At 45.0% G+C, this 21,037-nt stretch overlaps 1 protein-coding gene across 1 annotated transcript; it reads left to right on the top strand.

Moving 5' to 3' along the window:
* The first annotated feature begins 498 nt into the window (after positions 1–498).
* LOC105291268 (myosin-3) lies at positions 499–20,701 on the top strand. Its single transcript, XM_011358961.2, has 39 exons — positions 499–721; positions 2,370–2,513; positions 2,976–3,132; positions 3,597–3,624; positions 4,000–4,108; positions 4,746–4,838; positions 5,573–5,636; positions 5,716–5,814; positions 6,677–6,780; positions 6,865–7,003; positions 7,429–7,547; positions 7,632–7,781; positions 8,487–8,657; positions 8,760–9,066; positions 9,182–9,252; positions 9,822–9,909; positions 9,994–10,111; positions 10,507–10,630; positions 10,720–10,856; positions 10,941–11,196; positions 11,390–11,632; positions 11,722–11,898; positions 12,009–12,154; positions 12,235–12,325; positions 12,742–13,131; positions 13,235–13,361; positions 14,519–14,637; positions 14,812–15,008; positions 15,366–15,549; positions 16,249–16,414; positions 16,711–16,835; positions 17,363–17,671; positions 17,787–17,990; positions 18,066–18,191; positions 19,103–19,273; positions 19,368–19,472; positions 19,639–19,734; positions 19,844–19,981; positions 20,552–20,701. The coding sequence occupies exons 1-39, from the start codon at positions 518–520 to the stop codon at positions 20,576–20,578; spliced, it is 5,823 nt and encodes a 1,940-aa protein (XP_011357263.1). The 5' UTR covers positions 499–517; the 3' UTR covers positions 20,579–20,701.
* Positions 20,702–21,037: the final 336 nt, after the last annotated feature.

Here is a 21,037-nt window from a genome sequence, read left to right as displayed (position 1 = left end):
TCAGGAAACTTTTCAAACGGATGCTGAGGTCAGATACGGCTTCTATTCGCAGCAACTGAAGGAAGCACCGGGCAGCTTCCTTGTGTGAGGAGGTAGCCACCTTGACTCAAAATGGTTCAAAAATTCCTCAGCTATTTTCCATTGAGCATACTCTCTTTGAAGAATGGCATTCATTTTTATGGTGTTTATTTTTAAAGCTTCCCTCAGCAGCACCCGGGTTTTACAGCAAGTGAGGTCCCAAGAGAGCCACACTCACCTCTAAATCTTTCACCAAACTGAGCCTCAGATAATTGAGGAGCTTGGGGTACATATGCTCTGTGCCCTTTGCAGAGGACAGCCACTCAGTAAATGTGAGCCCATTTGATTTTCCCAGCACTTAAGTCCTGCGAGCAGAGCTCCTAGGACCTAGGACGGCCTGGCTCCTGGGGCAGCAGATGGCAGAGCAGGTGCCGAGACAGGCCTAGTGGCTCAGGAGGCAGCTGGGCTCACCTGGTGGGTTTGCCTTGCAGTTGACACCATGAGTAGCGACACTGAGATGGAAGTGTTCGGCATAGCCGCTCCTTTCCTCCGGAAGTCGGAAAAGGAGAGGATCGAGGCTCAGAACCAGCCCTTTGATGCCAAAACCTACTGCTTTGTGGTCGACTCAAAGGAGGAATACGCTAAGGGAAAAATTAAGAGTACCCAGGATGGGAAGGTCACGGTGGAGACCGAGGACAACCGGGTAAGCCTCGTGCATGGCCTCCACAAGCCGACTGGCCCTGTCTGCTCCTCATGGTTGCCCAATCCACGCATCCACCCCACCCCTAGCCACTTCCCGATGTGGCTCTGGCACTGGAATGCCTCTCACAGTGTCACTGTTTAGCTTTCCCAGGTGTCTTCAGAGAAAGCACAGCAAATACTGGCCTCAGGTTGCGGGGGAGGAGAAGAACCTGTTTGTGGCTGGCCAAAGCGATTAGTGTTCAGGTGCTTCTGTCACTGTCCACATCACCCTAGGTCAGAAGGGACCAGCTCTGTGCATCCTGAGGATGTGGGGTTGGGAGTCCAATCGCAGAAGATCTCTTTGAAAACACTCTCCTTTGGTAGCCTAGGTTTCCCTCTAATTCTTCTAGCAATAGCCGTCTAACTGAGAAAGTAAGGAAAGTGGGTAAGGGACCCTGGTTGACCCCAAGCTCAATGTGAAATAGCGGTCTCTCCATATCATGAAGGTGATGAATTCTAGACTTCACTACTTTCTGGATCTAGGCCAGAAGAATCTGGAATGTTCCAAGAAAAGTTAAAAAGAGAGAAAGAGAGAGAGAGAGAGAGAGAGAGAGAGAGAGAGAGAGAGAGAGAGAGAGAGAATGAATCTAAATGAGAAGAGTAAAAGAAATAGCATCTGACTTTCCCAGGTGTCCACATCCGAGTTGGGTATGAAGAAAAAAGGCATTGAAAACTGCCCTTCAGTGCTACCAAGCGCTCCCAGAGGCTGGCTCTCTGTGTAATTCAGATGACTGAGCTAAGAATGGGCTTGCAACTGCCACAGGATGTTATGAATGACAATCTAAGACAATCTAGACCACTCCCAAGGAGGGCTGGTTTGCCCGGTGGAGAGAAAGCGGGTGCGGGGTAGGGAAGGGGAGAGGAAGCGGAGCTCACAACCCCTGCGCCCAAGGAAGCCTGGACACGGGGGCAAAGGGCTTTTCCTCTGAGGGAAGTACAAATACACTTGTCAGTGCTTGGAGCCACCGCTCCGCCTCACAGTCCCTTTACCTGGCATGGAGCACTCTGAGACCAGAAAGGCGGGAGGGGCTGAGGTGGGGCTTGGTTCTCTTTCAGAAGCATGAGCAGGAGGGTGGTGAAGAGGCAAGATGCAGGGTCAGCAGCTGAAGAGCTGCTTTCAGAGAGCTCTGCACGTGGGAAACTCTGTGGGCACCAGCCTGCTAATCCAATGCCACCTCCCTTTTTCTCTTCTGCTCCTGCCTCAGGGACACCCGTGGACATACTTTTCTCTGAGTAGCTAGGAACAGGCCAGGCCCATCAGGCGCTGGTGCAGAGTTGTGGCCCAGCTAGTATTCCCGAGCTGGCTCCTGTCTTGCACCATCCCCTTTGTCTACTCACAGAGATCCTCTTTCTTCATTTCTTTCATCCTTCCCTCATCCCAGGCCCACTGGGGAGGGAAAACAGAAAAGCCCCGCATGACAGAAACAAATCACATTCTATCATCAGCATCACAAGTCGCCTGCCCCTTTATCTACCTCTCTGTTAAATGGCGTTTTCTCTGGTGCTTGCACCCGATCACGGCTCACAAGTCCCCTCCTGGGTGACAGATGTCTGCCGTGGGCAAGCCACACAGATGATACTCACTAAGCACTGCACCGCTTCCCCTTCAGACCCTGGTGGTCAAACCGGAGGATGTGTACGCTATGAACCCACCCAAGTTCGACCGGATCGAGGACATGGCCATGCTGACGCACCTGAACGAGCCAGCCGTGCTATACAACCTCAAGGACCGCTACACCTCCTGGATGATCTATGTCAGTGCCGACGGTGGTGGTGGCTTCCTGAGGCATTGGATGGGGCTAGGAGCAGAGATGCTTGTGTGGATGATAGGATTTCAAAAGATGAGGGCTTGACTGAGCTGTTGAATAGACGAGGGGACATGGGGAAAAGAAGAGGAAGAAAAGGGAAGAGAAAGAAGATGAGAAAGCAAGAGATGAATGAGGTAGTAAGAAGACAGGCTGGAAGAAGAAGGGCAGGGAGGAGGAGGAGCGATCAAGGAGAGCAGCAAAGACAAGCTTTGGGTCTCGGCCTTGTCACTGAAGCTGTAGGAGTTCCGGCTATGCCCCTGTTCAAATCTTACTTGCCTCACCTGTAAATAGAGATTATATTTTCCATCTTTACTAGTTTATTGTGAGGAAAAGTAAAAAATAATGAAGACAAAATGTTTTATATATACATACACACATATATATATACATTTTTTTACCCTCCTGCAGACTTACTCAGGCCTCTTCTGTGTCACTGTCAACCCCTACAAGTGGCTGCCGGTGTACAACCCTGAGGTGGTGGAAGGCTACCGAGGCAAAAAGCGCCAGGAGGCCCCGCCCCACATCTTCTCCATCTCTGACAATGCCTATCAGTTCATGCTGACTGGTAGGTTTCCAAGGAGGAAGCCTGGAGTGGTGGATCAGGTGCTGGACAGGGCTTGGGAGAGCTGCCTTGGGGTCCTAGGCCTCCATCTAACCTATAACCTCCAGGGTAAAGGTGCTTAAAGAGGCAGGAAGAGGCTGGATCCCTGAGGGCCCTGCAGGCCCTGGTGAGGAGCTTGCTTTTAATGCAAGTATTGATTAAACCAGGTGAAACGGACATTTTTGTGGGCCCAAAGCAATACTGACAATTTCATATGGTTCAGCCTAATATCATTGTATGACACTGACTGGGTTTAAACAGGGGCTGAACCTCTCTGAGTCTCTTTCTCAGGCTCCCACCTAGAACTAAACAAAATATTAGAGGGAAGAGGAATTGCGCATTGAATTCTGACTGCTTGAGAAATAGGGTAGAACTGGGAAGCTCTTTTTATATTGCCATCAACTCTATTTTATTTTTTCCTATGGCAGATCGTGAAAACCAGTCCATTCTGATCACGTAAGTATCCAAGGCATAGAGCAGTTTCATATCTGCGGCTTCTCTTCCCCAGTGCAGAAGGCAAAGGCACCACTTACTCTATTATGTTCATTAGAAAGTATTTAGAACAAAGTCTATAATGAAAAGACAGATTTGGGAATGGGCAAGAAGGTATGTGGAAGGTCTCAGAAACTGTACTTAGCCATCCTTGGGGCAGCTCAATGGTGGAGTCTTCCCACGGGCCTCTGCCTCTCTGCTGCACTTTTGTTTGGTAGGTGTGCATCTGATGTGGCTCAGAGTATGTCCAGGCCTCTGTGTGACGTCTTGGGGAGCTTTTTTCTACTAACAGAACTTGTTTCTCTCTCTCTCTCTCTCTCTTTTGATTACTCCAAATAGCGGAGAATCTGGAGCAGGAAAGACTGTGAACACCAAGAGGGTCATCCAGTACTTTGCAACAATTGCAGCTACTGGAGACCTCGCCAAGAAGAAGGACTCCAAAATGAAGGTATGGAGAAGAAGAAGGCTTGCTTTGTTTCCCTTCTAACCTTTGGCTTAACTTCCAAATGAGGGGGCAAAGGGAGACAACAGACCCCACCCTTCAAGAAAAAGAGAGCAGGCCAGGATATAAAATCTTGAAGGACGGCCAGTTATCTTAGATAACCCGGTGTATAGTTGTTCATACAGGACCAGCTCCTGTCATTCCTCTGGAAAATAAGACTCTAAGGCTAAACTAAGGAAGGTCAATTTGGTAGCAGCTCCAAGAGCTTCTTTTTTTTATGGTAGAATCACATACACCAACTTGAGAGAACTATAGCACATGCTTGCCTTTCTAAACAAAAATATTACAACAGTTTGACATGAATACAGACAATCTAATGGGCTGGAGAATCAAGGAATTGAATGAAGCATTGAAAGAATTTTGAGTCAAGACACCCAACTATAGCTAAATATAACAAAATGACAAAAGTGTTTTGAGCGAGATGTGCTGATGATTTGGTTGGTCTTTGCACTGAAAAGTCAGGGAGGGAGGAACTGGCTTCGCCGTAGACTGCCAGTAAGCAAGGACAGGCAGGAGTGACAGAGCTGGGGAGCATTGCTTACTGTCTTTTTATGGCTTCTCCCCCATGGATTTCATGCATCAGGGGACTCTGGAAGATCAAATTATCAGTGCCAACCCATTGCTGGAGGCCTTCGGGAATGCCAAGACTGTGAGGAATGACAACTCATCCCGCTTTGTGAGTCTGGGTTCAAGTTGGCTGGGGTATTCTCTGTGACTTATGAAATGAGCAAGTTTCCTGGCCTCATCGAGGTCACAGTCAGCAGAGACAGACAACTAAAGAACAAAATAAATAACAAGACGATTTTGGATAATGATACATTCCTCCTGGAAAGTTCAATAAGCAGGGGGTGTGACAGAGTAAGTGGGACAGGGTCTCCTTTAGACAAGAATGGCAGGGAAGGCCTTTTGGGGGACTAGATCTACAGGATGAGGAGGGACAAAGGAAGTGCACAGTCTCCATAGTAGGGAGGGCCTGGTCTAGTCCACAGACCTACAGAGGGTCTGCGTGGTGCTGCGAAGTGGGCAAGGAGGCGCATCACGAGGGGAGGGAAGAGGCAGAAAGAGACCTGGCCACGTAGGAGCAAGTGGACCATGAGAAGGAGTTTAGATTTTATTCTCAAAACTACTGAAGGATTCTATAAGCAAGGAAGTGGTAGGGTTTGATTTTGCATCTTGAAAATATCACTCTCTTACTTTGTTGACTAGATAGGGTGGGGAGGTTTGGAGGCATTGTGGAATAAAAGGGATGGGAAAAGGGAGGCACATCAAACTGGACAGAGAGAAAGGGAGAAAGAGGAGGACATGTTTAATTTCAAACTACAGGGAACTAAAGCTCCTATTCACGTGACCTGGGAGACAAGTAGGATCACTTGAAGCCTGGTAGACTCTGATCTCTCTTCCTCCCTGCAGGGCAAGTTCATCCGAATTCATTTTGGTACCACTGGGAAGTTGGCCTCTGCAGATATTGAAACTTGTAAGTAGATCATTGGGATCAGATGATGTCTCAGGATGGTGGGAAGCAGTTTGGAAGAGCCCTATGTTTGTGTTCATAGACCTGCTGGAAAAATCAAGAGTGACTTTCCAGCTGAAGGCTGAGAGAAGCTACCACATCTTCTATCAGATACTTTCAAACAAGAAGCCTGAGCTCATAGGTGAGGAAGTCACCACTGGGTTTGTCTTCTAGATGTTTTGGCTCTAATATCACTGCACCAGGAGAGCTGCACCTATACATAAGGGATTTGACAGCCAGTGGAAGGAGTTTGTTTTAGAAATGGGATGTGGCTATATTGACAGTGACATGCTAATGTGAAAAAAGGAATCCAACGGGCAGCAGCAAGACTAAATCACTACTGTATTCAGCATTGGTTTATAGACCTCTGAACAACTAAAGCATTTAATTATACTTTAGCGCCCTCTTGTGTTCCAATACAGAAACCAACCTTTCATCAAATGCTGTGAGGCCAGTGCAAAATCAGGTGAACAATCTACCCTGTGGATAGTCACCTTGCCTTTTCTCTGTTCTGCACTTAACCCAGGCCTCATGCACACGGTCTTCTTTGCCCTTTGGCTGTTTTTGCTCAGGCTTCTGGTCCCAAGCCTGGAAATAGTCTGCAGCTTTTCAAAAAATTTTGTAAAAATTATGATTATACCGAACAACCTGTGCTTCCCTCAATGTGGGCTCTTGTCCTAACCAACACTCAGCCAGTTTCCCTATTAACTTTTCTGAATCTGAATCAATATGCATTATTTGCATACACTGTAAGATCATTTAAGTACTGTATCCTCTCTGGGGTTCTTAACCTACATTTCATAGGTGGACTGCACAGTCTTCCTTGGACTTTATTTTCAACCACAGCCTGAGTATCATGAGGCTGTTTAAAAGAGATATCTAACTCTAAATTCAGTTTAGGCTCCAGCAGTAAAAGTCTCAGCCCAAAAAACAGGTGCTCACATCCATTGGGTGGGTGTTTTCTTTGAATCGATGTGACCTCCTCTAACTATTCATCATTTCAGAGCTGCTGCTTATTACAACCAACCCTTATGACTACCCCTTCATCAGCCAGGGTGAAATCCTGGTGGCCAGCATTGACGATGCTGAGGAGCTGTTGGCTACGGACGTGAGTGTAACTGAGAGAAAGGTGTAGGGTGCTCCCCTCAGTCCCCAGGGCCAACCAAGTGATATGCTGTTCTTTCAATGTCAGAGTGCCATTGACATTCTGGGCTTCACCCCAGAAGAGAAATCTGGACTCTACAAGCTGACAGGCGCTGTGTTGCACTACGGGAACATGAAGTTCAAGCAGAAGCAGCGAGAGGAGCAGGCAGAGCCAGACGGCACCGAAGGTACAAAATCACTGCAACAGGCTGTAAGCAGAACTGGGTGGTTGTTCAGCTGAGATAGTTTGGTGCCTCTTTTGAAAATGATTAATCCTTCTTCCTCCTGGAGAGGCGAACCCCAAGGACTCAGATGCCTACAGGACTGTTCCCACCCCTGTTTGCTGAATCATAAGAAGAGTCCTATTTCAGATGCAATGAGAAGTGATCAGGGCTTTCTGGAACCCAATCCTGCCTTTTCACAAAATCTATCACATTTTCTGAGTGACCTAGCTTCTGTTGGCTGCATATAAGCAGTGTAGAAAAATGGAATGTAAAATGCACTGAGACAGACTTAGCTAAGCTTTGCAATATCTGGATGTTTTCCAAGTGGTTCTTCTATTTTGCCAAGCATCAGGGGTTCCCCTTTGTGATTATCTTTCTTTTCGTACCAGTGGCTGACAAGACAGCCTATCTTATGGGCCTGAACTCTTCGGACCTCCTGAAAGCTTTGTGCTTCCCCAGAGTGAAAGTTGGGAATGAATATGTTACCAAAGGTCAAACTGTGGATCAGGTAAGCGTCTGCTTCAAGACCAGGAAGGATGCAGGCACATGACGGCCACTGCCTTTAGACTCATTAGCTGAGCTTTCCCAATAGGTTCACCACGCTGTGAATGCACTTTCCAAATCAGTTTATGAAAAGTTGTTCCTGTGGATGGTCACTCGCATCAACCAGCAGCTGGACACAAAGCTACCAAGGCAACACTTCATCGGGGTTTTGGACATTGCAGGCTTTGAGATCTTTGAGGTTTGTGTTGCTTATATTCATGCTTTCATGTGGCCTCGTTTGGGGAGACTAGTTTCCAGGATCCTCTAGGGAAGATATCAAGGTGGCCAACATGTCTTAGCATCACATCTTGTAAGAAAACTAGACAGAGGGTGGATCCCGTAGAAGAGCATGTGGTAGGGTTTGTATTATTTTAAGAGAGGGAAGACTTGGGTCAAGTGCAATTTTAAAAGATAATGTCCAATGAATTAAAAAAAATATCTCAAATGCAATTACTGACTTAGTGAGAGCCAGGCATGTAGAGAATTTGATAATAAGCCAATCATGCAATATTTAACAGAAACATCCTACTGTTCTGGGTTAAAAGCATATCGCCATTCATCAAAGTGTGTGTTTGGTATCCACCAGGTATAAGACATGCAGATGAATAAAAGATGAACCTGTAGTCTGTAGAGGAAGATGAGAAGTATATAAGGCAGACCGTGGTCAGTGCATGAGAGAAGCCCAGACCATGTGAACTCAGGAGAGGGGGAAACACCTTCTGGCTGGAAGTTCAAAGAAGACTCTAAGAAGGAGATATGATCTGAGCCAGGCCTTGAAGAATATGACTATATCTGAAAGCATAAATGAGCTGGCTAGAGCCTGAGCAATGAGGAGGAAGGTTGGTGGGTCTTTGATTTTGAAAAAAGTCTAACTTTTCACGTGAACATTATATTTTGGTGTTAGTATAACAGCCTGGAGCAGCTGTGCATCAATTTCACCAACGAGAAACTGCAACAGTTTTTCAACCACCACATGTTCGTGCTGGAGCAGGAGGAGTACAAGAAGGAAGGCATCGAGTGGACATTCATTGACTTCGGGATGGACCTGGCTGCCTGCATTGAACTCATAGAAAAGGTATCCTGTTCTATTCACTCAGAAACCTCTCCTCGTATACTCTGCCGCTCATCACTGTAGCTCATGTTTACCCCATATGCATTTTGCCTTGCCTTAATCTAGCCCATGGGCATCTTCTCCATCCTGGAAGAGGAGTGTATGTTCCCCAAGGCCACAGACACCTCCTTCAAGAACAAGCTGTATGATCAGCACCTGGGCAAGTCTAGCAACTTCCAGAAACCCAAGGTGGTCAAAGGCAGAGCAGAGGCCCACTTCTCCCTGATCCACTATGCGGGCACCGTGGACTACAGTGTCTCAGGCTGGCTGGAGAAGAACAAGGACCCTCTGAATGAAACCGTCGTTGGGCTGTACCAGAAGTCCTCCAACAGGCTCCTGGCACATCTCTATGCCACCTTTGCCACTACAGATGGTAACAGACTCCATGGGGTGCCTTGGAGTCATGCTTTCTCCCTTCATTCACTCTGCAGGACTGAATAACCTGTATAGATGTGCTAACAGCACGTGCCCTCTTTTATTTCTTTCAGCTGACAGTGGAAAGAAGAAAGTTGCCAAGAAGAAGGGTTCTTCCTTCCAAACTGTCTCTGCCCTTTTCAGAGTAAGAAAAACACAAGTTTATTTGCTTGCATTTGGTTTAAGTCATCTCAAAATGAGCAATGTAGAGATTCTAAACTTGGTTTATTAAAGAATAGTAAATGTGGTCTTAATCTGTTTACTGTCATTTAGTGAAGTTAAATGGTGGCATAATGATATATAAATGAGGTCTAACCATGTAGGACCAAAATTTAATTAGCATTTTGTACTGCAGCTAGCTGGGTTGTCTGGCCTGGGAGGTAAGTCCTCAGCACACACTTTCTGACTTGCCTGAAGGACACATGCAATAGCTTCTCATTCTCTCAGTGGGACCAGATACAACTCTTGAGTTGATTTCAGAGGGCATTTTATATGTGGTTAGTTTCTGGCTCCCTGTGAAGCAAAAGACTATTATAAAAATTATTTGTCTACTCCTCTAGCCATAAGACTATTAAAAGAAAGAATTAAATAATTCCATTATTCTTTAGAATTCATAAGTTTAAAACATATATCTCATTTTTCATTATAATATGTCTCTGTGTTTGTAAAAGCCTACAGCAGGCTAACTGTCAAACGTAATCTTTTTTCTTTTAGGAAAACCTGAACAAACTGATGTCAAATTTAAGAACTACTCACCCTCACTTTGTGCGCTGTATAATTCCCAACGAAACGAAAACCCCAGGTAAGATACCTGCTGGCTCTCTAGATGGTGGTCGGTTTTTAAGAAATTCTGTGTGAAGCTGACATTCTGTGCTTCTGTTCTCAGGAGCTATGGAGCATAGCCTTGTCCTCCACCAGCTGCGCTGTAACGGTGTCCTGGAGGGCATTCGCATCTGCAGGAAGGGATTCCCAAACCGGATTCTCTATGGGGATTTTAAACAAAGGTGTGTCATAAAAATGTTCTATGTGATGCTTGATAATATGTGCAATCACTGGAATTTGAGAGAGAGAAATAATGATGAAAAGACCCATTCAACAGAACAGTTATGGATTTTCGTGTCAAATGAATAATCTACCACTTGGTCAAGGTATACACATACTTCTTTCTTCCATGTTTTCTCAGTAGCTTATCTGATATACACCTGGCAGAAAATACCTGGCCTAAGGATCAGGAGGCTTAGATTCCAGGCCATTATCTAGCAGTGTGATTATGAGCAAGTTTGTTTTACCCTCTGGATCTTGGCTTTCTTGCCTATAGGAAACAAGGCTTGAATGGATGATCTCCAAAGTTTATGTGTTTGCTAATTGTCTTTGATTGTTTCTGTGTCTACAACCACAGATATCGAGTGTTGAATGCCAGTGCAATCCCTGAGGGACAATTTATCGACAGCAAGAAAGCTTGTGAAAAGCTGTTGGCATCCATCGATATTGACCACACTCAGTACAAATTTGGACATACCAAGGTAATGTGTTAATTACAACAGATGCTGGCCTTTAGTCTCCTTTAGATTTCTCCAGAAAACTGACTCATGCCATCCTTCTCCCCTCTAAGGTGTTCTTTAAGGCTGGCTTGCTGGGAACTCTGGAAGAAATGCGTGATGACCGCCTGGCCAAACTGATCACCCGGACCCAAGCTGTGTGTAGAGGATTCCTCATGCGTGTGGAATTCCAGAAGATGGTGCAGAGAAGGTTGAGCAGGGTTTTTGTTCAAACAAGAGATCTTTGGGAGAAGTGAGAAGTCTCTCTTAGAAATAACTCATATTTTATTTTTAGGGAGTCCATCTTCTGCATCCAATACAACATTCGCTCATTCATGAATGTGAAGCACTGGCCCTGGATGAAACTTTTCTTCAAGATCAAGCCCCTCCTCAAGAGTGCAGAGACAGAGAAGGAGATGGCCACCATGAAGGAAGAGTTTCAGAAAACCAAAGATGAACTTGCCAAGTCAGAGGCAAAAAGGAAGGAATTGGAGGAAAAATTGGTGACTCTAGTACAAGAGAAGAATGACCTGCAGCTCCAAGTACAAGCTGTATGTGTTTAGAAATATTTTCTTATTTTACTTTCCTTCTAAATTTGATTATTTAGGAAAGTTAGGATTTTTGGTGGGATTTCTGCTTTTTAGTTGCTATGCTTCATTAAAACTTCATATATAACAAAATACTGGAATGTCACAAATCTTATCTCATTAAAGAAAATCATAAAATAATGATTCTTTTTAAAAGGAAAGTGAAAACTTGTTGGATGCTGAGGAAAGATGTGATCAACTGATCAAAGCCAAATTCCAGCTTGAAGCTAAAATCAAAGAGGTGACTGAAAGAGCTGAAGATGAGGAAGAGATCAATGCTGAGCTGACAGCCAAGAAGAGGAAACTGGAGGATGAATGTTCAGAGCTCAAGAAAGACATTGATGACCTTGAACTAACTCTGGCCAAGGTTGAAAAGGAAAAGCATGCCACAGAGAACAAGGTACTCTCTTTGTCAGTCTTTCCAGTTTGATGTAGGCATTGCAAACCACACTGTATTTCTTCTTATAATTGCTTGTGACTTCTTCTTAGGTTAAAAACCTTACTGAGGAACTCGCCGGGTTGGATGAAACAATTGCCAAGTTAACCAGAGAGAAGAAGGCCCTCCAAGAGGCCCACCAGCAGACCCTGGATGACCTCCAAGCTGAAGAAGACAAAGTCAATTCTTTGAGTAAAATCAAGGGCAAACTGGAACAGCAGGTCGATGATGTAAGTAAACACTGCTAATTGGAAGTCCTAGAGCTTCAAGGTTGGAAGAGCCCCCTGAAATCCTCTGGTGCAAAACATTTGTTCTCAAAAAGAAATGGTGCCTTTTGCAGCTGGAAAGTTCCCTAGAACAAGAGAAGAAGCTCCGTGTAGACCTGGAAAGGAACAAAAGGAAGCTTGAGGGAGACTTGAAGCTTGCCCATGAGTCCATACTAGATCTGGAGAATGATAAGCAACAGCTGGATGAAAGGCTCAAGAAGTACGCTCTAAAACCACTGATTTTAATTTGGTAAGTTACTGGGTATTTTGTCTTTACACATTCTACATTTCTGTTCACAGGAAGGATTTTGAATATAGTCAACTGCAAAGCAAAGTGGAGGATGAGCAGACTCTGGGTCTTCAGTTTCAGAAGAAAATCAAAGAGCTACAGGTAGGAGGTGTTTTGGATTTTTCTTTTACACATGGGTCACTCACAGTGGGCTGGGCGCTCTGTGTTATAAGCCATTTAGAGCAAGTGGGCAGCACCATGGGTCTGCCTGCCTCAGTGGTTTCCTTTCTACTGGGCTGACACGGCAGTGATAAATAAGTTTTCCAGTATTTGAAATGAAATACAAATTGGAATATTCTGAGTCGACTTTTAGTTGAATGGACTGGTTGATCCTGGGTTGATCACTGCAGGACAATGATCATATTGGGGCAGGGAAAATTCACATTAAAGGAAATTAGCAACATTCACATCTCTCTGGGAGAAGTTCCAGAATCCGTTTGTCTAACGGGAATGGAAAATTAGCCTGTTCTTGACATTCAGAATGAGTCACTCTGGGACTGATTGGCTGCCCTCTACAGGCTCGAATTGAGGAGCTGGAAGAAGAGATTGAGGCAGAGAGGGCGACCCGAGCAAAGACAGAGAAACAGCGCAGCGATTATGCCCGAGAACTGGAGGAGCTGAGTGAGAGGCTGGAGGAAGCAGGAGGAGTCACCTCCACCCAGATAGAGCTGAACAAGAAGCGGGAGGCCGAGTTCCTGAAACTGCGCAGGGACCTGGAGGAGGCCACCCTGCAGCATGAAGCCACGGTGGCCACCCTGAGGAAGAAGCACGCGGACAGCATGGCTGAGCTCGGAGAGCAGATAGACAACCTGCAGAGGGTCAAGCAGAAGCTGGAGAAGGAGAAAAGCGAGTTCAAGTTGGAGATCGACGACCTCTCCAGCAACGCAGAGAGTGTGTCGAAATCAAAGGTACTTGGGCAGGATGGGGCCCGATGCTTTCTATTAAAGAGACCTCTTCGGTCATCCAAATCGCAGTGCTTACCTAATTTTCTTCTCCTTTTTGATCTTTTAGGCAAATCTGGAAAAAATATGTCGAACGCTGGAGGATCAGCTAAGTGAGGCCAGGGGCAAGAACGAGGAAATTCAGAGGAGCATGAGTGAGCTGACGACACAGAAGTCTCGTCTTCAGACTGAGGCTGGTGAGTGATGGGAAACAAACAGGAGGGGCAACACCTTACAAACACCTAAAGGGGCAACTGGTCAAAACTGAAGGGCAGTATTTGTTTGGAGGAGAAACAATTGGAATAACATACAAAAAGAATCAGTCAAAATATCCTGAAGGAGGAGAACATTGAGAGTTCGGTAAAAATGAGAGAGAGACAGAGACAGAGACAGAGAGAGATAGAGATAGAGATAGAGATAGAGATATGAGAGAGAGAGAGAGAGAGAGAGAGAGAGAGAGAGAATGCAACTAGAAAAAGAAGAAAATCAAAATAGCATCTGGTTCAAACTCTTTCAAAATTAGTATAACCTTGCATCAAAAAGAGTCTAAATGGTAAAAATGGAACTAGAAACCAAGCCCTCTGGCCTTTCTATTTCTTGCTGCACATAAATTCAGATTGCTGTCAAGTGAAATGAAGTGTTTTCAGATTGGCCACAATCAAGACAATAAATAAAAGAACATGGCCAATTTGCATAGGCTCTTGGTATGTAATAAAAATATAAAAGAACATTATTTGGCGCTTTTACCTAGAAAATGTGACTCCACCCAGCACTGGCCCTGCAGCCCATTATTACAGGTGAATCAATCCTTTGCTAAGAGTCACAATCAAGACAATGAAGAAAAGAAGTTAAGTTGCCACTTCTAAAATAATTTTAGAGCCCTAAAACCTCTCACCCCCTCCTTTTTTCTCTCACTTCCATATGAGCATGTAAACCTGAACTTACCATGTTCACCCAAGAGTCTACCTTCAAATTGTTAGGGATATCAAGTCCTTGGGAAAGCAATATTTCCCTTAATGACAAGTTGACAAACAGCTGGAAGCACCAGCCACTGGAAGGTCTGATGGGAGTTTTTAGGTGATCCAGGTTATGTTTTAATTTACAATGGTTCTCAGTGGGCTTTATTGACAAAAGTCACTCCACACTTCTAGTAGTTTATGACAATGCTTATCATGTTGTACGTTCATTTTCCCTTTTGTAGACTCATGCCTTCATCCCTAAGAAAGGACCACAACTTAAAATTTTTACTCTCTCCCTAGATCATAGCACAGTGCTTTACACACAGTGCCTTACATACACTTGATGAATGAATGAATGAATGAATGACCTAAAAAACATTTCTTTCTGGACACAGGTGAGCTGAGTCGTCAGCTGGAAGAAAAAGAAAGCATAGTATCCCAACTTTCCAGGAGCAAGCAAGCATTTACCCAGCAAATAGAAGAGCTCAAGAGGCAGTTAGAGGAAGAGAGCAAGGTATGTCATCTGAGGAAGTGCTTCCTCGATCTAATTTTCAAGTACTACCTTTAAGGAAAACAAGGCTACTTTATTCAGTAGATGATGATAGTTGGAACATACTTGGATGGTATCGCCCACATGGCAGTGAATTGTTAATCCTCTAGGGGCTCTCCTCTTTCTTGACTTTTTCAGGCCAAGAATGCCTTGGCCCATGCCCTGCAGTCCTCCCGCCACGACTGTGACTTGCTGCGGGAACAGTATGAGGAGGAGCAGGAAGGCAAAGCGGAGCTGCAGAGGGCGCTGTCCAAGGCCAACAGCGAGGTCGCCCAGTGGAGGACCAAATATGAGACAGACGCCATCCAGCGCACAGAGGAGCTGGAGGAGGCCAAGTACACAACTCTATTTACCTTTAGAAGAACTTGAACCCTTGAATGGTCATATGATAGAGGGCACTGACTTTAGAACTACTTGGGAATAATTTTTTTTTGTTGTTAATAGATGTTTCCCCATTTCATCTGTCTTTTAATGCCATGCTGTTCCATTAGAGGTACCTGGCCTTTGCGCACTTCATTAAGACAAACAGCTTTGATCATGATTAGAGACAAGGAAGGTTACTGGTCACTGATTTTTAGCAGCCAGGAAATTCTCCTTGGTTTATGAAATGGGAACTTGAATCACGTGATGAATACTGATGTTCGGGAGGACTGAAACTTAAATAGCCTCTGCTCCTCTTTTTATTCTTTAAGGAAAAAACTTGCTCAGCGCCTTCAAGATTCCGAGGAACAGGTTGAGGCAGTGAATGCGAAATGTGCTTCCTTGGAGAAGACCAAGCAGAGGCTGCAAGGAGAGGTCGAGGATCTGATGGTTGATGTGGAGAGAGCCAACTCCCTGGCTGCCGCTCTAGACAAGAAACAGAGGAACTTTGACAAGGTTTGGGGTCAGCTCCATGCTGGCTGAATGCCGTGATGTGGGGAACAACTTGTGGTCATGGATGGAGGAGATGGGTCCCAGTCCTGCCCCTGCCCTACCAGCAGTGTGACCTTGGCAGAGTCCTTGAACTTCACTGAGCTGTAGTTTCCTCATCTATAAATTGAAATGGGAATGGGATGGAGTAGAAGTCCCTTTAAAGCATTGTCAGTGGAGACAGGCCCATTTCTATAATGTTACTCAGCCCCAAACATTTTCTTCCCCCTGCTGCTGGTCTGTCTTCTGGGTGGCTGAAAATCTAACTCTGGGTGATGTGGAAATCTAACTCAGGTCCCATTGAGAAGCTTTCTGGAAGTCCCCCTTTCAGCATGGCAGATAGGTTAATTTGAACCAAAGTTTTAATGAAATATTTTAAAATTCAGAGCCATCTTCATATTAGGAACAGGGCAATTATGCCCAGCTAATTCCTCCTCAAAGGATCCATTTGCTTTTTGGAGACAATCGTTACTGATCAATTATTGATCCTGACTAAATTTATAAAATAAGATTTTGGTTCATCCAATAACCAAGAACAAGGAGCTAGGTGAGAGACATGGCTGAGTGTAGCCCCAACTCTAAGATTTACCTTAACCGTTATATTTAATTAGAAGCTTGGAGGAGACAAGCTAATAACCAGAGATACCTTCCATCCCGGTGTTCCAGGTGCTAGCTGAATGGAAAACAAAGTGTGAGGAGAGTCAAGCAGAGCTGGAGGCATCGCTGAAAGAATCTCGTTCTTTGAGCACTGAACTCTTCAAACTGAAAAATGCCTATGAAGAAGCCTTAGATCAACTTGAAACTGTGAAACGAGAAAATAAGAACTTAGAGCGTAAGCAGTTTAAAACCATCTGAAATCTCTCTTCACACTATTGCCGGAGCATGTGCTGGAGTGGGCATGACTTCAGGCTCAAATCCCTACTCGTCTGTCCATCGATGCACGCACAGAAAGCATTCATCACCTGCGGGGTTTTTTTTGAGTCTCTCTCTATATACAATATCTTATCTCTAGCAAACAGCAGCCTTAGAATTGTAATAAACTAGTTAAAAAGGATTTAGTTGATGTTTACCATGCCTGGAAACCTGTACAGAGGTGTTCTAATGCGATCAAAATTTATTTCTTTGCAGAGGAGATAGCAGATCTCACAGAACAAATTGCTGAAAATGGTAAGACCATCCATGAACTGGAGAAATCAAGAAAGCAGATCGAGCTGGAAAAGGCTGATATCCAGCTGGCTCTTGAGGAAGCAGAGGTGAGCGGAATGCTCGGGAGGCAGCAGCAGGAACAGGCACAACCCTGGTGGAGTGCCACCCTCGGAGGCTAGCTGGCCCCACTCTGTGTCTTAATTTTTGCTTCTGTAAAATCACAGTCCTGAAACCTGATCCTTTCTTGTCAAATAGCATAACTGTGAGGTTGAATGAGATAATACTGTGAATTGTCTTAGATTTATTGAAGAAAATCATTACACTACAATAGGTCTAAAAATGAGGTTTGACAAAATCCTAGATGATTTTAAAATATCAGGTGCTTTGCACGCCTCAGAAATAAGATCATTTAAATGTTATTCTCTTTTAACAGTATAATCTAAAACAAATAGCAATAAAACAGATTTTATTTCTACGCTGAAAATAAATTAAGGATTCTTTTTTAAGAAAAAAGATAGTTTTGAATTGTACAGTTAGAGTTATAAATATTCTATTGAAGCTTTATTACCCTAAAGGGCAGTGTAGCAGGCTCTATATCACCACTGGTACTATTTCTATTTTTTATTCTTTAAAGGCCGCCCTTGAGCATGAAGAGGCCAAGATCCTCCGAATCCAGCTGGAACTAACACAAGTGAAATCAGAAATCGACAGAAAGATTGCCGAGAAGGATGAAGAGATCGAGCAGCTGAAGAGGAACTACCAGAGAACGGTAGAAACCATGCAGAGCGCCCTGGATGCCGAAGTCCGGAGCAGGAATGAAGCTATCAGGATCAAGAAGAAGATGGAGGGGGATCTGAATGAAATTGAGATCCAGCTGAGCCACGCCAACCGCCAGGCTGCAGAAACCCTCAAACACCTCAGGAGTGTCCAGGGACAGTTGAAGGTTTGAGAGAGTCCCGGTGGGAAACCGCTCCTGTCCTCAAATGCTCAGATTTTAGCTAGGCTCATGATCCTGAAGCCTCAATTTCAACTAGACTTTTCTGTTTTTCTCTGGCTAGGACACCCAGCTACACCTGGATGATGCTCTCCGGGGCCAGGAGGACCTGAAGGAGCAGCTGGCAATCGTGGAGCGCAGAGCCAACCTGCTGCAGGCCGAGGTAGAGGAGCTGCGGGCTTCTCTGGAGCAGACAGAGAGAGCCCGGAAACTGGCTGAACAAGAGCTCCTGGATTCCAACGAGAGAGTGCAGCTGCTGCACACCCAGGTGAGGGAAGTGGGTGGCAGAGGGGAGAGGCCTACCTCAGACCTGCCTGGGTAACACCCATTCTTCTGGCCCTAGAACACCAGCCTCATCCACACCAAGAAGAAGCTGGAAACAGACCTCTTGCAGCTGCAGAGTGAGGTTGAAGATGCCAGCAGGGACGCAAGGAATGCTGAAGAGAAAGCAAAGAAGGCCATCACAGATGTAAGGCCCTTCCTTCCTGCTCCCGCGAAGCGGCCCAGACTCTGTTTCAATAAAGCCTCCTGCCCTTTCCAGCCATGAGACAGTTCCCATCAGACAGGCTGGGGCCTCCTTGGGGGCACAAATGGTGTGTGGTCAGCTCCAAAACCACTGCCCACCTCTCTCAAACTCAGTGTGTCCCCTCCTGCACATTTTCAAGATAGATTTGAGAAATATAAGGGATAACAGGAAAAAAAAAAGACTGAAAAAGATTATATTGTTTCTTGTGCCCATAGAGAGGTATGCTCTTATTTCCTTCAACATATGACTTATTCCAAATATAAAAATAAGACCCTCAGATGTCAATATCCCACCAAATTTCACTGTACGCCAATGAAGCTGGCTGGCTTCATTCTCACCAGCACCTAACCTTCCTGGGTCTCGAGGCCTTGTCCCTGCAGCCACATCTCCCACATCGCCATCTGCTGCCTGATGGAGAACACTACCTTGCAACTATTTTACTCCTTTGCTCGTTCACACACACCTTAATTCTCTAGAGGTCTTCCTTTAATCTCATTATCTCCAAACCTGTGATGGTAGGTATCAAATCAGCCTTCTCTAAGTCTCGAATTCCTTTGAAAAAAATATATTGGCGATCATGGTGACAATGAAAGAAAGAATTTCCTTGGGATGGGCAAAGGTCCCAAGGAAGCCAGTTTAAGAAAAGGAGGAGACCATTTCCCATCCAGTCCTTGAAAGTTTCATTTCTTAGATTCTTTGATATACCTTGTGTGTTCTTTCTCATATTCCCTTCTGGAAGGGTGTGCTCAGTCATCTTACCTATAGTTCTTCTTTAGCATGGCTCTGGTCCTCTGGGTACTCGAGTTTTGACAGCTCCAAGGCACTTAATCTTTGTCTGCATCTTCGCTTTTTAGGCAGCCATGATGGCTGAGGAGCTGAAGAAGGAGCAGGACACCAGCGCCCACCTGGAGCGGATGAAGAAGAACCTGGAGCAGACCGTGAAAGACCTGCAGCACCGTCTGGATGAGGCTGAGCAGCTGGCCCTGAAGGGCGGGAAGAAGCAGATTCAGAAACTGGAGACGCGGGTACTTGTGGAAAGAACTCCAGCATTAGCAGAGTATTCTGGTTTCTCCCATTGTTGCTATAGCCCCAGACTAATTTCCCAACTGTTTACCCCAGATCCGAGAGCTGGAGTTTGAGCTTGAAGGGGAGCAGAAGAAGAACACTGAGTCTGTCAAGGGACTGAGGAAATATGAACGGCGGGTCAAGGAGTTAACTTACCAGGTAAGTAGAAAGAAAACCAGAGAGGCATTTTTTCTGTAAAATGCAAGCACCACCCTGGATTCTCTCTCCAGAATAAAGGAAGACATACTTCGGCCCCAGAAAACTGGCCAGACCTTACGTGACTCTTCCTCCTCCTCTAGTTACATTGTTACATTCTCCCTTTTAGAGTGAAGAGGACAGGAAGAATGTGCTGAGATTACAGGATCTGGTGGATAAACTTCAAGTGAAAGTCAAGTCTTACAAGAGGCAGGCTGAGGAGGCTGTAAGTCAGACATGCCTATGATTTTAGAACAGCAATCTGGTCTGTTCCTTGCAGTAAGCTCTAAGAGAGGTGCACACTGATCTTACCTGCCTGGTCTCTTTGGTTTTAGGATGAACAAGCCAACGCTCATCTCACCAAATTCCGAAAAGCTCAGCATGAGCTTGAGGAAGCTGAAGAACGTGCTGATATTGCAGAATCTCAAGTCAATAAGCTTCGTGCTAAGACCCGAGACTTCACTTCCAGCAGGGTAGGTGGTTCCTAGTGGCACTAGATAGAGAGCAGCAGACGTATGCTGGAGTTGCAGGCCCCCAGACAACCTGGGAAGAACTCACTGTGATAGAGACATTTTTGAACTGGAAGGAGCCTTAGAGAATTCTCAACTTTAGAACTGGTCGATCTTGGGCTCAGAAAAGGAAGAGATTTTCTTAAGGTCACTTAGCTGAGAAGAGCCCCTCTAGAACCCAGGTCTGTAAGTCACAATAAGACTTAAACACCATCTTCGAAAGGAATGAATGTTTTCCCCTGATATATTTCAAGTGCCCTCTGTTGGCTCTGTCTTCAGTCACTATAAATGTAAGTAGATATCTGTAGGTAAGAAGCCCCAATGTATGGGGTTAGTTCTCTCTGAGGACTAGTTTCTCATGCTATGGGATGAATTCCTCCATGTATGCAATCGTGTATTCTCCTGAGGTGCAAAAAATATCCTGTGTCCTACTCAAGTGTGTTAGCAAGCAACTCCCTGATGCTCGCCAGGAGAGGGAGCAAGAGAAAACATCTATGCCATGTGACATAACTAAAAATACTACGTTCTTTGCAGATGGTGGTTCATGAGAGTGAAGAGTGAGTGATCCTCTTCTGGAACAGGACAGAAAATATGCAAAATGTATATTTTCATGGTTCCTGACTATTTTACTTAATTTCCATATTACTGCTTTTCACATGCAATAAACTTTGCTTTGTTTTAAAATTGGGGCTGTTTCATTAAATTTGTTTTCTTCTTTCCTGTGGGGAAATGGTTCATCGTTCAGTGATTTCAATGACTAATGTTGAAATCTCGGTAGGCAGACGGCTTGATAAATTCAATTGTTGTGTGTCTGTGGGGATAAGGAGAGTTTGCTGTTGGTTAAAACTTGAGATTAGATCAGAAGGAAAAAATACTCTTAGGTTAACCACTGCTTTGACAGGGGGAGTGTGAAAAGGGGGAGTTTATTAAGAGTCATCTCTCAATATGATATGAGGGAAACACAAAGGTTCAGTTTGGAAAATGCTGCCTTAGGTTGAATAGGGTTATAAGTCAAGGGAA

Source organism: Pteropus vampyrus, unplaced genomic scaffold (genome assembly GCF_000151845.1).
Source record: "Pteropus vampyrus isolate Shadow unplaced genomic scaffold, Pvam_2.0 Scaffold44, whole genome shotgun sequence".
Classification (NCBI taxonomy): domain Eukaryota; kingdom Metazoa; phylum Chordata; class Mammalia; order Chiroptera; family Pteropodidae; genus Pteropus; species Pteropus vampyrus.
The sequence above is the reverse complement of the archived record's forward strand: the minus strand, read 5'-3'. Positions and strand labels throughout refer to the sequence as shown.